At 33.0% G+C, this 17,890-nt stretch overlaps 1 protein-coding gene across 2 annotated transcripts in view; it reads right to left on the bottom strand.

The window, feature by feature from the left end:
* LOC149790449 (EF-hand domain-containing family member B-like) overlaps positions 1 to 17,584 on the bottom strand; it is a 36,600-nt gene extending 19,016 nt beyond the window's left edge. Inside the window, exons 1-6 of one of the 2 annotated variants that reach the window (XM_089972513.1) lie at positions 17,544 to 17,584; positions 13,813 to 13,875; positions 12,243 to 12,567; positions 9,706 to 9,900; positions 8,706 to 8,835; positions 1,646 to 1,868 (exon numbers count right to left, since the gene is read on the bottom strand). In XM_089972513.1, the coding sequence (XP_089828639.1) occupies positions 1,646 to 1,868; positions 8,706 to 8,835; positions 9,706 to 9,900; positions 12,243 to 12,567; positions 13,813 to 13,863 (924 nt within the window). In that variant the 5' untranslated portion in view covers positions 13,864 to 13,875; positions 17,544 to 17,584. Of the gene's footprint in view, positions 1 to 1,645; positions 1,869 to 8,705; positions 8,836 to 9,705; positions 9,901 to 12,242; positions 12,568 to 13,812; positions 13,876 to 16,823; positions 17,091 to 17,543 lie in introns of those variants that run through there. The other variant, XM_089972512.1, reaches the window with a different exon arrangement.
* Between the last annotated feature and the right edge of the window lie 306 nt (positions 17,585 to 17,890).

Below are 17,890 nucleotides of genomic sequence, written 5' to 3'. Positions count from 1 at the left end.
ATTCAAATTGGCATTTGATTAAAAACTACAAGAATGACATATCCAATAAATTGTTTTAGTTACAAGGAATAAAACATCAATGGCAATGTTTTAGATTTAAGTAAAAGAAATTTATCAACCATTTGTAATACATTTGAAAAACACTTATGTATTTGTAAAAATATTAATACATGCAGGATTCATAATGGAAGTAGGGTAAACCTCAATTTCAGAAAATCAATTAAAAAAATGCTTTCAATTCAAACAAAATTGTCTAATTATTAAAGTTTTACTTTATGATAATAATAATAATAATGATAAAATAATATTAATAATAATAGACAGTTACTTACACTAAAAAGATAATTAAGATAATCCTGAAAACTATTTGGGTCATAGAGTGCAACATGTCTTCCAAATGAACTACAAGAAATTTTTTCATTTTCATAACAACTGAAGAAAATGAGCTTCTATCATTTTCAAAAGTAGGTTACAGTAACCAGATCATTAGGAAAGAAATCATCTTTGTCCTTTCACTTATCAACAATGTTGAATTATTGGCCATAAAAGAGAACAAGTCTTTAAAACAAAATGAAAACAGGTTAAACATGATTTTGAAGTAGTGCTTAAGCCAACCAGAAAGGAGAACAAGTCTTTAAAACAAATTGCAAAACAGGTTAAACATAATTTTGAAGTAGTGCTTAAGCTGACCATGAAAAGGTTCTTGGGGTAACTGATTTTTGATGTACAAGAGACATCTACTGTACTTTGTGTTTGGTTATCACAAGCAAAACAGTTTTTACAACAAAAATTTTTTTAGTTACTGATAACAGTTGATGCAGAGATCCCTCAATTTAATACATTTCACTCAGGTCATAAGAGTCTGCCTCTTTTGAAGTAAGTCACCTCATAAAGGGGCATTCAAAACAATATGATTGAGACAATGTAATAATAGCAATGTTATGTGTACAACCATTTTCTCAGTAGCTATGTTTAAGTGAAATCATATCCTAATTTTTTATTAATATCCAAAACCCAAAGTGAAATTATTTTAATGCAATTAAATACACAGATGATTATATGCAAGTTATATAAAGGACATTGATCTATTTTATGCAATTAATGAATTTTTAAAGCAAAACAATTGTGATAACTCACCAGAGTGAAGTATGAGCAATAATTTCACTTCTGTGTCGATAACAAGATAACCATGAAATTCAAAGTTATTCTTAGATGCTTTGATGGCTGAGTTGAAAATATGGCAGCCTCATGATAAAGATGACTTGAGTTCAAATCCAGCAAGGAGTGATTGGTTTTCTATCTTATGTGCAATTTTACTTTGAGCTGGGAAGGAAATTTATGCAGTTATTTATATTTTTTATATAAATAATCACAAGAAATTTCACTGGACATAAATGGTGAATCACTGACATCATGCAGGATCTTGTAAGAAATCTGCTATTTCAACTTGTTAAATAGTACAACAACTTGCTATCCAATATGTTTGAGCATACAATAAAAATAGGTATGACTTGATGAAATATATCCATTACTAATTCATTTCAAGCCAATATCCTCTATATATGGAGACACTGATTTCAAGTCAAAGACAAAAGTAAATTACTTTTCAAACAATTTTATGAACATTTTAACTTGTCTGTCTTACCTTATCATAGAATTTAAATGCTTCCACCAAATTATTAAAATTGTGGTAGTTGGCCTTTTTGAGATGCTGTCTGGTGGCTGCCAACACACCGCGCTGACGATCCTTGCCACGTAAATATTGTCCTGGAGGTCGCATATGTAGTAAATCACCTGCTCCATATTCATCTGGTTTTATTAGGATTCCAAATGAATGATCAGGGGGAACACGAAGGGTGTCTTTTATCCTGAAAGACATCAACTTACAAATTAGGTCTAAGCATACGATTTATTCACACAGTAATATTTACAGATGTTGAACAGTCTTCTTTAATGAATATTCTTCCAGCTATTTCTTTTTTCATGAGGTGTAAGATGTCTCGTCTGAAAACAATTTTTTAAAATTTTATCTCCTATTCAATTTTTTTTTTTAATAATGAATGTTAAGTATGAAGTTTTAATTATTATTAATTATGCAAAGATGTAAAATTTAATAAAAAAGCAAAATATTTTTTTGTGGCAATTTAAAGAATTTAAAGTGAAATCAAAAAGCCCAAGCAAGCTGCAGCCAGATAACTGCTAAGAAGCCACAATAAAGGACAGTTGGACAAGACCTAAATTTCACATTTTATTGGGTTAGGTTAAGACCTAAATTTCACATTTTGTTGGGTTAGGTTAAGTTTTTGCATTCAGCTCGTTACAAAATAGGTTACTGGCATCCTGTATACATCCTGTTATACCCGGATTCATGCAACCTGATGAGAGAATGCATCTGGATGATTACTACATCTATGTCATAAATTTAGATTATTGTGACCCATATTTCATGCATCAATGTCTTTGGTTTAATCTCAAGCAATGTTCATATTACAAACATCAAAATGATTGTATTGTTATGTATATTTAATTTACATTGTTTGTTTTTTTAAAACAAAATTTAACATTTTATTACATGCTATTGTAATGTAACATTGTATGTTGGACTTGATCTTGTCCAAAATTGAATTCATTTTCTGCTTGACCTGAACTGAGTTTTTTATTTTATTTTGTAAACAACTAAAACATAGCTAACTTATTCTCTATGTGCATTGGTTTAAAATCAGACTTATTATGAAGTAAATATGTTTATTTTGGGTTTTGGAATTTCCTTAGCATATTTGACATAGTCCAGGTTCTGGTTTCTAGTAATAACAAATAACTTTATTTTGTACAGATCAGGATTATTCAAAAAGGTTATCTTCCTTAAGTTAAAAGTTTTTTTTAAAGAAAATGCTAATTGTAACCTGAGGTCAAGTAGAAAACTATATAACCTTATAACTGAGATAATTTTTTATTCGTGCTTTAAGTTCTAACTCAATTAAGTTGTATTATTGTGTCCAGTATTATTTCAGGCTGGAATAAATTTTCTTTAAATTACTGAATTGAATAACCCAAGAATAATCCACGAATTAAATTTTAGAAGTCCTAGTAATGAAATGCTCTAATGAATTCAAGTTCGAGTCCCGACAAAAATTCCAAAATGGAAGGTGATGATGTATACTGTAGCTAGTAAAAATGTACTGTTGTGTCTACATTGCTTTGTTGTTTCACAAACAATATTCTGGTTTGAATTTCCCAACAAAATTTCAAGAACTGTATTTGTCCAAGAATTCTGGATGAGCATTCAAATATTTCCAAGAAAAAGAATTAATCTTTTATAATTCAAATAGTTTGACGAAAATTAAAAATATAACACAACTGGTCACAAAAGAAAAAAAAAACACCTTATGCCTCAGTGTTTAGAAGCCCAACTGACTAATTTCTCTATAGACAAAGGTTATACAGTAACTTGAGATGAAAAACAAATTCTCAGATGAGGGTCAAACCTCCAGAATTTCAAGAACAGTGTATAAGTATTTATGTCTAAAGTCACATAGTCCCAGTCAGCCTCAATTTCACTATTATCATTCACATGTTAAGAATGAATTTAAAAAAAGTGTTTACTTGATTCTCAATCAAAGTCAGGAATTAGGTCAGCAAAAAGATACAAAGTTCTATTTTTAGGTGTTTTTGACTAAATAGTCAGGTCAAACTAATTTATGGAAAGTATCAAATTCCAGTAAACAAAATTACATTACTTAACACGTAATGAAATAAAAATAAAAAGATTTTAAAACTTAACAAACAATTAAATTAAATTAAATACAAATTAAATCAAATATACATAACAGACCTACATGTCACATTTTAATAGGTTATGTAGAATGTTTGCATTCACCTCATGATTATGTAAGTTGTTTTACCTTCAGCTTCAAATTATTATACCTGGAGTGGAACATAAACATCACCAAAGAATTAACTTTAAACAAACAATGTCAACAAAGTTAGCATAGCATGAAATATTGATAAAAGTGATTTCTTTTTGCAATACAGATATGCAACTTATCAACACAAACCCAATCACCAGGAAGCCATTTGAGGAGAAGTGCCAAATCAGAGAAGAAACAGGACACAAAAATCAGACAAGGGAGTTAAAATGAAACAAAATCTTTTTTTCTTCATAAAAAATCTTTTTATTTGCTCTGTGTGTGTGTGTGTGTGATTAGGAGTTTTAACGTAGCTTTTTAAAAAAATTCAGTCATATCGCTACGATGTCTGCAGTGTGGCAGTTTATAGTGATGTCCAGCACTGGGGCATCTGGGGCATCATGCTGCAGACATGTAGCATGATGTCCCACCCAGTCACATTATCCTGATACCAGGCTGACCAGTCCTAACACTGGGGTTCAAACCCACAACTTTCTGCTTCCGAGGCAGACGCTCTAACCACTAGGCCACCGGAGCGGTCTTTTTATTTGGTTATAACTTATATCAATTTCTTATGAGCATTCTTATCAACAAATATTGTAAAGATGGGGGAGGGGTGCCAAATGTCTGTTTCACACATGGCGCTGTATTGCCTTGCACTGACCCTGCCAGAAATCATGACTCTTGGTGACATGATGCATCTTAATGAGTATTACATTCTCATCGTAAAAGTAGGTCACTGTGACCCATATTTCAAGCTTCACTGACCATAGTTAAATTGTGTTCTTACTGTTTATGCATGCATCATTACACTACATTTCAATGAACTAGATTGCATTTTGTGTCTGATGTTCATTTCTGAAGCCAAATTCATGCTAAGATAATGAAGCATCTGTTACTTCCACAAACAAACAACAAAAGAAGCTCATCATGACCTATATTTCATATTTACTGTCTTTGATTAAGTTTCTGTATTAGGATATGACACAAGAGTTTTTGGAATGATATATGCATATTATCCAACCTAGAATGATGAAACCTGGAGAGTGGGTGCATGTTGATAATATCCACATCCTTATTTAAATAACTGATATCTTCATATTTCATAAGCTTTGCTGCAATTGTTGTGTTTAAAGTTAATTTCTTGGGGTGATGTTTATGTTCCAATCATTAAATTTGATAACTGGATGCATCTCTGTCAGTATTAGATCTTACAACCATAAAAAGGCAGTGACCTACATTTTGTGCTTAACTGATATGGGTTAAATATTTGTGTTTACAAACCACACAGATTCTTCCATGCTATATACATCTTAGTCAATTTAGCAAATTCTTTCTGACCAATGTAGTTGGAAGTAAGAATAAATCTATTTAGTCAATGGTAAACCTTATTTCCATATTATTGACTATCTACTCTATATATCCTAAACAAGTTAGCTGTGTATTTGATATGTAAATGTGGATACAATTAGATGAGTGGAGTGTATGCTGTATGCTTTTCATTTGGTGGCATCATCTGTAGTGGCTAATCAAAGTAATTATTGATGCATGAATTATTCTTGTACTGGCTGTCATGCCATAGTTACTCAGAGGGTTGGACATGATAACAGCTTCTAAAGCAGATTCTATAAACAATAATAATGAAGAAGACAACACAGAAACAATAATAAGCTCTGTGTGTTTACTGACTCATTATAGTTACACTACTTTTTTTGATGTCATAGAAAATAATGTTCTTTTTTTCTTGTTTTACGTCTGCGAGGCCCTGTCATATTATATAACAAAGAAAACAGCTTAGGTAGTGGTTGAACAGTAAGTCAGCACAACACTGACTAAATAGTACTGATTAGAACTGAAATTTTAAATTGGACAAAGATTAAAACTTAAAATGTAAGGACACAAATTGCAAAGGAAACTTGAATTTGAAAAGGAACCAACATTTTCTTGTCAAGATCACAAGTTTATGATGGTTAGTGAAGCATGTTCATTAAAGTTTACAATGGTTAGGGGAGAATGATCATTAAAGTTTACAATGGTTAGTGGAGGATGATCATTAAATTTTACAATGGTTAGTGCAGCATGATCATTAAAGTTTACAATGGTTAGTGGAGAATGATCATTAAATTTTACAATGGTTAGTGCAGCATGATCATTAAGTTTACAATGGTTAGTGGAGAATGATCATTAAAGTTTACAATGGTTAGTGCAGCATGATCATTAAATTTTACAATGGTTAGTGGAGGATGATCATTAAAGTTTGCAATGGTTAGTTGAGGATGATCATTAAAGTTTACAATGGTTAGTGCAGCATGATCATTAAAGTTTACAATGGTTAGTGGAGCATGATCATTAAAGTTTGCAATGGTTAGTGGAGCATGATCATTAAGTTTACAATGGTTAGTGCAGCATGATCATTAAAGTTTACAATGGTTAGTGGAGCACGATCATTAAAGTTTACAATGGTTAGTGTAGCATGATCATTAAGTTTATGATGGTTAGTGGAATATGATCAATATGTTTACAATGCTTAGTGGAGCATGATCATTAAAGTTTACAATGGTTAGTGAATCATGATCATTAAAATTTACAATGGTTAGAGGAGGATGATCATTAAAGATTACAATGGTTAGTGCAGCATGATCATTAAAGTTTACAATGCATAGTGGAGCATGATCATTATGTTTATGATGGTTAGTGCAGCATGATCATTAAAGTTTACAATGGTTAGTGGAGGATGATCATTAAAGTTTACAGTGGTTAGTGGAGGATGATCATTAAAGATTACAATGGTTAGTGGAACATGATCATTAAAGTTTACAATGCATAGTGGAGCATGTTCATTATGTTTATGATGGTTAGTGCAGCATGATCATTAAAGTTTACAATGGTTAGTGCAGCATGATCATTAAAGTTTACAATGGTTAGTGCAGCATGATCATTAAAGTTTACAATGGTTAGTGCAGTATGGTCATTAAAGTTTACAATGGTTAGTGCAGCATGATCATTAAAATTTACAATGGTTAGTGCAGCATGATCATTAAAGTTTACAATGGTTAGTGGAGCATGATCATTAAAGATTATAATGGTTAGTGAAGTATGGTCAATAAGGTTTACAATGGTTAGTGGAGACTACTAAAGTAGAGGTCAGCTATGTAAGCATTGAGTACACTGTGGTTTATTTTTACTAATGGCAGCCAAATGTAATGGCAGGTGGGCAAAGGCTTATTTCCATACAAATTTGGTTAAAGATGTAGGTAATTGTTAGTAAGGCTTGGCGTGTGTTAACAGTACATCCTTATGGGGGTGCTCACCAGATAATATGTACTTTTGAGAGAGTGATGTATGTAAGGTGAAGTAGTTCGCATTTAAAACATGCACAATGGAGAGAATGTTCGCATACCTTTATGCTACATTAATGTAACGTGGATGATATTTCTTTGGATATTGTACTTTGGAAATTTTACATGATTTAAGCACACTGCTAACTAAAATGACTGCTCCCTTGTGTTAAAAAATCAGCCTGAATTAGTCTAAAGTACACTATACATAGCAGCTATTAAAATAGGGAAAATGAATTTTGCCAGACTAGACAATACCAGCTTCTGAAAGTGCAATGAATGAATTACCAAATATATAAAATGTAAAAAAAGTTATCGGCTCTTTTTTATACAATTTACCTCTGAAGTTCAGGAAGTGAAAATGACCAAGTAGAGCTAGCACTTTTTTGAAAGGTGCACATCTGAAGTAAGGCCAAGCTGTATACTCTATAACCCATAGTACACCCATCAATCATACACCAAAATAAAGGGAATTAAAGGTTCTTTGCATTATACCTAAGATATACAAGGTCTTTTTTAAATAGCCAGTATAACCAGTGAGGAAAGCCGGGGAAATCCTTTTTCTTTAAAATCCTAACCCTATGCAAAATACGAAACTGTAAAGCGCCACCTATATGGGCAAATTTAAAAGTTTTCAAGCCAGGATAGTTTATGTCACAAAAATTCTGACATGCAGTCATTTAAAAAAGCTTTTTCATTTTTTTAATGGCTTCTGTTGTTTATAGCAGATTGGCATCATTTGTACATAATTCAAAGGCTATACTCCCATGATGCATTGTATATACCGGTATATTACATATAAGTCCAAACCAAATGATAACTGTCCAGACCTTGATCTGTCATCACATAATGCACTACCACATCTGGTCTATGCAGTTTGTTAGGAGTAATCAACAGAACACATAATACAGACCCTTATCTGTTGGCACATTAAAACAACAAAAGATCAGGGTCTGTTTCATTTGCAACTGATCTCAACTTATAAGCTAGTGCATATGGTAATACACTTCCCTAAACCTGACTTGGATGCTGCAGGACCAAAAATTGTTGCTGTTCCATAGTGGTAACCAGTCTAATGAGATATGAGATTTGATTAGTACTGCAATAGCCTAATTGGGATTAAAATATGTGGCCAGTCTGTAGAGGAGGCTGGATTACAAAAGAGCTGTATTTTAAAGTTATATTGTGTCTGTATGGTAAATTATACTGTAAATTTATATAAGAAAAATCTTCACAAAAAAGGCTAGGGGGTTGCATTTGAGGCACACAAGCAAACATTGCTGTAAAATTTATGATTTTGACCCCAAGGTCAAAAGGTTGAGCAGGCATGCTAGAGAATGAATTGTCATATATTAATAATGATCCATACAATGTATGGAAAATGCTCTCATGCGGCCCTCTGGGTGGTTTGAGTTTGAGATGCGTGGCTAGACAAAAACCAAAACTCATGAAAATTACTTACGGATCATGAACTTGTCCAAGCTGAGATTGGCTTTTCTCTCTGAAATCATCTACTCTCTTTGACACAATTTTGGTACTTTTTTCTTGCTGAGTCTCGTGCAGCCATTTTAGAGTTTTCCTGGTATGTAGACCTGAAAGAGATCTTACCATTATTCTCACTGCCATAATCATTATCATTTATATTGTAAAGCTGCAATGTCTCATTCATTAATGTGCTAGACTTCCAAACTGTGGGTTGCACTTTCAATCCTGTCCAGATCTTCCTGTGTTGGCTGCTGTAGTTTTTGTCTCAAAGCATTTATACCCCTCTACCTCAGCAATAAATTGTCTTTGAGATGTTGATGTACCATACTGTTAATTAATTCATCATCATTGTTATCATCATCATCATCATCATCATCATCATCATCATCATCATCATCATTATCATCATCATCATTACCATCATCATCCACCACCACTATCATTATCTTTATGATCATCCTCGTTAAAGTCGTCATCACCATTGCTATTACCATTAACATCACACTCAGTAGGTTACACATGTAATACTGTTCAATTGGTACATTCTTTTAATTATACCTAATAGTCCATGTTGAACACTAAAAAAATAGACTAAAGTAAAGGACAATATGATATGCTATAGGCACAAGATATAATAAGGGATGAAAACTGAGAATTTTTATAAATAGCAAATACTGGCTTTTTTATATCAACAGAAAACTTTCCATAATATCTGTTAAAGTGGACTAACTTTGTGAGGGTGAAAACTTTATCAAGAGACTACTTCCCCTGCCCAATTTGCTTGGAGTGCTTATAAGTAATGGGGGGTGGGCAATTACCATATTTATTCAATGATAAGTCCATGCTTCATAATAAGCCCATCTTTTAACTATGTTTAAAACCTTTGACAAATATTTACAAAAGATATCTTTGTCTAATATATTTTCACATATTTATTTGGCTGGCAAGATGGTCTAATGATGGGGGTATTACAGTACCTGTATTATCATGGGGTGTTGGTGTCCCAAACTTGCTGTTGAAACTAAAGTTTGGTGATGTATAGCTCCTGTGCATTTGTTCCCCAACATTGAAGTCCTTATGGGACCTAACATAAAGCTCATGCCCTTCTTGAGTTTCAATATCCACTTCAGCATAAGTCTTATTTGGATTTACCAGACCTCCTGCTCCAATATCTGAAAAATCAATAAAGTAGAATACATGGACTTTTCTGTGAATTTATTTAAAATTAAAAACCTCTAACATGACATTTCCAACTGTAATGATTAACTTTTCTATATTATTTTAAAAGTCCATTATAAACATAATGTATTTCATGTGTATTGAGTACAGTCAGTATCAGACATTCTGACATAAAGACAGACAGCCAGGCAAGCAAACACACAGACAGAATGACAGAATTAAGGTCATTTTAGTAACAGCGAATCCTTTCATGGTAAATATACTTACCATATATGTATATTCACTGACAATTTCTGTTCAGTGGCAAACTACACAGATCCATATCTGCCATAGCATAATGCACCAGAAAATATGGACCTATGCAGTTTGTTAATAGTTGTCAGTAGAATAAATAACACAGACTCTGATCTGCTGGTGCAGTGTATAACAGCAGATTTAGGTCTATGTTGTTTGCAGTTGGACTCAACTTATATGCAAGTATAGATGGTACCATATCCATATTGCAGTTTCCCATAATTAATCAACCCATGCTTGATGAAAGGCCCATTCTCAACTTTAAAAAATGTTTGCAAAAAGGGAGAAAACGATCTAGTATTTGAAAGAATGATGATACATTTTACTGTTGCTAATGGTACATTTTACTGTTACTAATGGTACATTTTACCATTGCTAATTGTACATTTTACCGTTGTTAATGATACATTTTACTGTTGCTAATGGTACATTTTACCATTGCTAATGGTACATTTTACTGTTGCTAATGGTACAATTGACTGTTGCTAATGGTACATTTTAATTCAGTTTATTGATAATTGGAACAGTAAAACCACAATTAACATCAATGAGTTGATGGATATTTGGGACAGTAAAATCCGTTTCTAACCTCCCACATCCGAGGCAGATGCTTTAACCACCCAGGCCACTGGAATGGCATATTTGGGATAGTAAAGCATCCATAACCTTCATTTTATCCCCATTCTAATATATCCTGATTACTGAGACTGCTGATTTTATTGCTGCTAATTTTTATGTCCAATCAGAATACATTAAATTGGCATGTGTTATAATTTCTCTATAATGAAGCTTGTCAAATGATAAGCCTACAGCATTCATTTTAAGAAATGTACAACATTGTTTCCCTGTGCTTAACACAAGTGAAATACTGTATTTGTGAAAAATCACTAACTGTAGCTGCAGCTAAAGCAGGTTGGTTTCCTTAGTAAGGTTGTTCTTCATTCATACATTAATCCGCCACTGTGAAGCCCATCAGTATAACAAAGCACTCTAATAACTGAATAAAAAACACTCATATGATGTACCAAGGCTCTCACATAACATTGGTGTAGCTATGGATCCAATTAAATGGGGTTGTTGTTGTTGTTATAGGGTTTAATGCCATTTTTCAGCACAAGATAGGCTATACATTGCGGCCAGTATTAATGGTGGAGGAAGAACCCGGGAAAACCCCAGAAAGAACTACCGACCCATGAGAAGCTATCAGCAAGCTTTCTCACATCCCACATTGGCTGAGCCTGAGACTCGAACCATGCAGACAGAGGTGAGATGGCAGTGATCCATGATGGAGAGCACTTTATACCACTCGGCCACTCGGGGCCCCCATTAAATGGGGTATCGTTAACTGTCAGATCTCCATTGTGTTGGTGACCTCATGTTCTTCTATTTATTTTAGCATTTTGATAAAATCCCTGATTAAAACATAGGACACATTATATCAGATCAGTGTGAAAAAATAATAAACCAGTATAGATTGATATTTCTTGCCAATTCAAACTGATATTCATTTTTATCTGCACCAGTTCAACAAGAAATGTAAAAATTCTAGCATAAAGCATAATGTAATCAACCTATAAAACATCTGTTTTTATGAATTAGTTAACCACACACTAAAGGAAGCACAAAAAAATTAAGTACTTGTATATCCAGAGCTACAGTTCTATTTCTGTCTACATAACTATTTATATGATGCAGATATGTGTTTTCCTATATCATTGTTAAATGGTACATTTAAGTATGATTTGGCAAAATCATTTCAAATGCTTTTCAAGTGTTCATTATGACAAGAAATGTGCCATATGTACTTGCTTATAAGACACAACCAACTGCAAACTGCAAAATAACCAGATCTGTCACTGCATAACTTGACTCAGCAGATCTGGTTCAATATGCTTTGGAGCAATAAGTAGAACAAGTAGCATAAACATTATGCAATGACAGTTAAGGGTCTATGTTTTTCAGATGGACTCAATAATAAGCAACCACATATGGTAGCAGTTCAAAGAACCACAAATTAAATATAAAACAAACAAGTCCATACCTAACTCTGTTGGAACACCAAACGTAAAATGGTAAGGATGTATATATGCTGGCAAATCCGGAGCATGTGAACGACCAAGAGGCCCATGCACATGACTGGAGTAAACTCTTTCCTTTCGATCAATAAGCCTCTGCTGAAATAATGATTTGGGATTTGGGTTGACGAATTCTCCTGCAGTAAATGATGGCTGTGTATTGATTCCATGTGTCATTTCCTGTGCCCACTGACGATGAGGGTCATAAGCTTTTCCATAAAAAACTTTCATCTGCCCAGCATCAGGACGGACCGTGGCTCGAAACTTACGAATGACCTCTGGAGAAGGTGGCTGACAAGAAAATAAATACATAGTTATTAGGAACTGCCTTGAAAAAATGTATCAGACAATAATAAAAATAATATGATTTTCAATATTAAGTGAAACCTATCTTGCACAAGTACTCCTGGGTACAACCATAGTGCTTTCTCAAGGCAGATGACCTCTCATTGAATGATATTATCCCATTATGTAACACCATTCATCTCCACATGACAAATCTAGTCTTTTATGACAAGTGTTCTTTGAATACAGTGGCCTTTCAAGCCAGTTTTTGCTGTATAACAGTTATTGATAAATTTACTCAACATGATTGAGATTGATCAAAATTATACAGCATATAGGGAAATGTTCATTAACAAGGGTCCCTTGAATGGACTGATGCTCTAATCATTGCATTAACAAGAGTCCCTTGAATGGAATGATGCTCTAATCATTGCATTAACAAAAGACCCCTTGAATGGACTGGTGCTCTAATCATTGGAAAGTCATTAACAAAAATCCCTTGAATGGACAATTGCTCTAACTATAGAAAATGCATGAAAAATCATTCAACCAAAAGCCACAAGCCTGTCCATATGCCCAGGCTTGATCCCATTCCATTAGGCTTTTATCTATCATATGTATTCATTCCATCATAAACCCACAGATGATAAGACAACCCCAACATTTGTAAAATAGACTACTCCTTCATTATGATGCTGTCCATGTGAGTCATAGAGAATATGGGGACTTATAGTGAGACCACCTTATACTGAGGTACCTAATGACATATTTTTACTACCACTTAGTGAAATGGGATCTATATAACTATAACATGAACTGTGTGATAATGAAGGGCTTTGTAATGATGGAGTGCTGAATTTGCAAATGCTATTCTTGTCTGATAATTAAAGTCCATTCCCTACTTTCTGAAGCATGTACTATAAAGCTGCCCTTCCCCCAAAAAACTTATCATAGAAGAAATATACATTATCAAGTTAATGCTGAAAATGAACAGCTAATGCAAAGTGTAGGATCAGAAAAATATGAGACCAGGACAAATTTGGTATTTAAAATAGAAGTATTGACAAACACATATAAGTCAAGCATGTGTGTTCTACATAACACGCGGAATGCCATATATCCTCTTTATCCTGGATGTATTTCTATGTAGACAAATGATACAGATACACCAACTTTCAAGAATGCCCTCTCTTTTGAAAGTTCAGATATGGTAACCTAACACAACATTATGATAGGAAAGAAAAATCATACCCTATCGGTGGTGGGTTTTAAGCACCCTGCAGCTGAATCTCCAGATACCATCTGTTTTCCAGCCTGAAAAATAGAATAGTGCATATTGCAAGTCACAAATTAATTTTTTTAAATCATTTGATACAACAAGTTTTGTAAATTCTGTTCTGTTTTGTGGATTGTATGATATGGTTTTGTCAAGCTATTCATTTTTTTAAAAAATGAAGGAAAAATAACAAATTTCATGAACATCCAGACCTCTGGATAATGTTTATGTCAGATTAGAAATTAACCCATCATCTTGAAATTTAAAGAGTTACCAGCCTGATATTATCCATGAATTTTTGTACACAGGTTTAAAAAATTCATTATACTCAAATCTATGGGCTAGATTTGATTGCTATTGTCAACACACCCTAATGAAGGGTATAGATTGTTCATTATTTTTAATAAAAAAGATCATATTATCAAAGGCTACTCAAACATGTCTCTGACAAAAAAGGGCATGATACAATATAATACATTCAATCTTGATAAATCCAACAGAAGCATGTTCCACATGCTATCAGGAACCTTTTCACATCCACACAAAAGGTATTTTTTGCCTTCCAAGCAATTCAAACTGATACCCATTAAATAAAATATACACAATATATGCTATCTAAACATAGCTGAAAAATATTTTTGTAAATATTACCTTAGCAAATTTAATTTGTTGTATGCTACTGTCATGCATACCTATTGACTGATATATTTTTGTGCTAATTTGTGTGTAGATTAGAGTGCACTAATTTCAATAGAACTTACATGAAATGTACACTCTTTGCAAGGTTTGGTTCAAGCATAGTTAAAGATATATGTTACAAAGGACACACACATATATATATATATATATATATATATATATATATATATATATATATATATATATATATATACTGAAACATATCAATAGACACATCATATATATATAATGTGTCTATAGTTATGTTTCAGTACTATTATAGCAATCTTATTTTAACAATCTTATAATAATTTCTAGCTTGAGGAAGACAGCTAAGCAGCTCGCCACATGCAAGATCCTGGCATCAATTTTTTCATTATAAAAAAAATGAAAAAGATTAGAAAACACAAAATAAGTGCAGTGTAATCCTTCTTTTCTCCTTTGTCCTTTTGATTAAAGAAAAATATTTATGCCCCAAAAATATCATTAAAGCTAAATTGGACAATAAATGTTGACTTCATATAGTTTAAAAGATTTTACCAGTTTGTGGATTCATATTTGATGAGACTTTCAAATTAGCCTGGCTTTTTATGTTTTTACAGATTATAATATTTACACTATTATTATACAAGATGGTCAAGTACATATATAAAGAAGCATAAAATATCACATGAGAAGTAAGTAATGAGCAACTAATAACTACGCAGTGAAGCAGATATGAGAACAGTTTGCAGAAATGAAAAGTAACTAAACAAACAATGGAACTAAAACCAACTAAAAGCTACAAGATGAAAGAACATAACACATGCAATAGAAATATTTAAAAAAAGGAATTATTGGTAGAAATATCTAAAATATTGAGGAAAATCCATCTAATGCTATGTGCAGGCTATCTAAATCTATGTTATTGTGGTCATGTAAGCACATTTATTCAAATTAAATTAAATATTAATTTTTGTTCAAAAAATACTAAGATAGTTTAACCAAAGTCTCAATCTTAATTGCTGAATGTAAGTATCATCAAAAACTTCCACATGAAAATTATTGATTGCTATGGATTTTTACATTGGTAGCCAGGAACTAAACCAGTTCAAGAAAAGAAGACATTTGGCTTATCTTATCAAATACAGCTTAGTATGATATTTGTTTTCAACGCATGCTGCTTCATTGTAACATAACAGCATGCAGCTTGCAATTTGGTTTGCACAAGATAACACCTTTAAGTTGCACTCATAAAAAACAAAAGTTCATACAATTTAACATCTATTTTGTGATATGTACTTCTTGGTGCATGTAAATGATAACCTTCCAAATGGAGTATGGATGAATGAGGATCCACTTAAAGTGAAAAAATCTGTAATCAAATTCTAAACATTGATGCTTATCAGATTTGAACACCTTACATGACCTATGTGACTTTTAATAATGGAACTACAAACACTAAACATTCAGCCAATGTTGGCATAGTATTCTTACACCATCCTGTTTGTTTTTACCCCCCTACTGATTCTAAAAACAGAAGGCATCAGGAATATGAAAAATGCACAAACGTAGTCATTCCATTGATTTATAATTTCCAACCTGATTGTTGCTAGGGGGTCACAAATACTGCCAATTGGTTGGCATCTTGAATTAAAAGGGAGTTTCTTTAGCACTACAGTGGCCATATTGGCTTAGGCCAATCTACGTTTTCAAGCAACAGATGTGATGTAGTTCACCATCTTTGAAAATCTCAATAATCCCATAAATTTGGGATTTACATCTCTTTGAACATATCTATGCAACAGTTCCTCTGATTTATTTGTTCAGTTTGTGTAAGAAATATTATAGTCATTGCAATATTGGATGTAGATGACACTGAAATAAACTATTATAGAAACAAGAAATGGACAGCAAGAAGTCTGACGGTGTACATTGGGCACTTCTGTTTGCATTGTAACACCAATAATTCAACAGTATTTGGGACCCCTTTGTGACAATCAGGTTAGAAATTATAAATCAATGAATGTTTTTAAACAGGTTTGAGCATTTTTTTAAAAATATCCTTGACACTTTTCGTTTTTAAAATCAGTATGGGGATGCAAACAAGTGGGTGGGTATGCAAACACTATAACAGAAATGCTTTACGTATGTTTACATATGAAGCATTTACACGATAATCTTCCAGACCAGAGTTTTATAAGGGATTTTAAATTGTTAAAATACGAGGCTGTTCATGGTCTTGTAAAATGTTGATAACAGACTGTGTCTGGCCATTTATCATACTGCAGATCTTATATAATAATTAAATCGTGTATTATAAACTTACCGCCCTAATTTCTGGGCTCCAGTCCTTAAACTTTCCAGCGTAAATACTTTGGGTTGTGATTTCTGGCAATTTAAATTGTGTCGCCATGATCGAAAGTTGCAACACTTACCACTTCAATGCTTGTACGCACAACTTAAATATATTTTTTTCTTCGGTTTGATTAAAATATCGTTAAATTTTGTACTCCATTAATAGTGCAACAGTAAAAGCATTGGTGATGCGTGTTTGGAGGCTTTACTTGCTGGATGTGTATTGTTACAGGATACTTTCAACAGGAAGCGCGTTGTCAAACCCTTGGTAACGGAGGTCAAAGGTTATTTCCGGTGAAAAATAACTATAATGGAGGCAGAAGCCGATTCTATTCGAATAATAGCTTAACTCGCAGACACTGCACTATGTTTACATTAAAAATTACAATGTAAATTCAACATTTAAAAAAAAAGAAAAGATTTTTTCTCTTTGATTTCTACCAAAAGGGAGGATAATCGCCAAATAAATATAATGGTATGAAATACTGAAAGACAGCTCCACACACGCGCGCGCATACACACACACACACACACAAGCGAGCGAATTAAAGCAAGAATAAAGATGGGAAAATAGTGATAGCACTGAGGAGTTAGACAGGACGATAGAGGGAATACAACAGCAAAAGCTGAGTACAAGTGAACTCTTTTAAAACAAAATACAAACTTGCGATGACGAAGATATGCGAATTACCTTGCATCTACGGCAATGGCGACATTATCTACGCACGTAGAACTATTAGTAGGTCATTGGTTATCATTAAGGAATTCATTCCCCGGTCATCTTTGTGAATTCGAGTTCATTTTCTAAACAAATGCCGAGATATCTTGTAAGCAATTGTTTGCTATTAAATAAAGTTTTCATTTATTCTTCGAGAAACATATGCTAAAAACCAAATTTTAACAATCTTGTTGTTGTTGTTGTTGTTCTAGGGTTTAACGCCATTTTTCTGCACTAGATAGGCTATACATGGCGGCCAGTATACATGGTGGAGGAAGAACCCTGGAAAACTCAGGGAAGAACCACCGACCCACGAGAAG

The sequence above is a fragment of the Sinohyriopsis cumingii genome, chromosome 10, assembly GCF_028554795.1.
Source record: "Sinohyriopsis cumingii isolate HCF-2022 chromosome 10, ASM2855479v2, whole genome shotgun sequence".
Classification (NCBI taxonomy): Eukaryota; Metazoa; Mollusca; class Bivalvia; order Unionida; family Unionidae; genus Sinohyriopsis; species Sinohyriopsis cumingii.
Note: the sequence above shows the minus strand (reverse complement) of the source record. Positions and strands in the feature narration are given on the sequence as shown.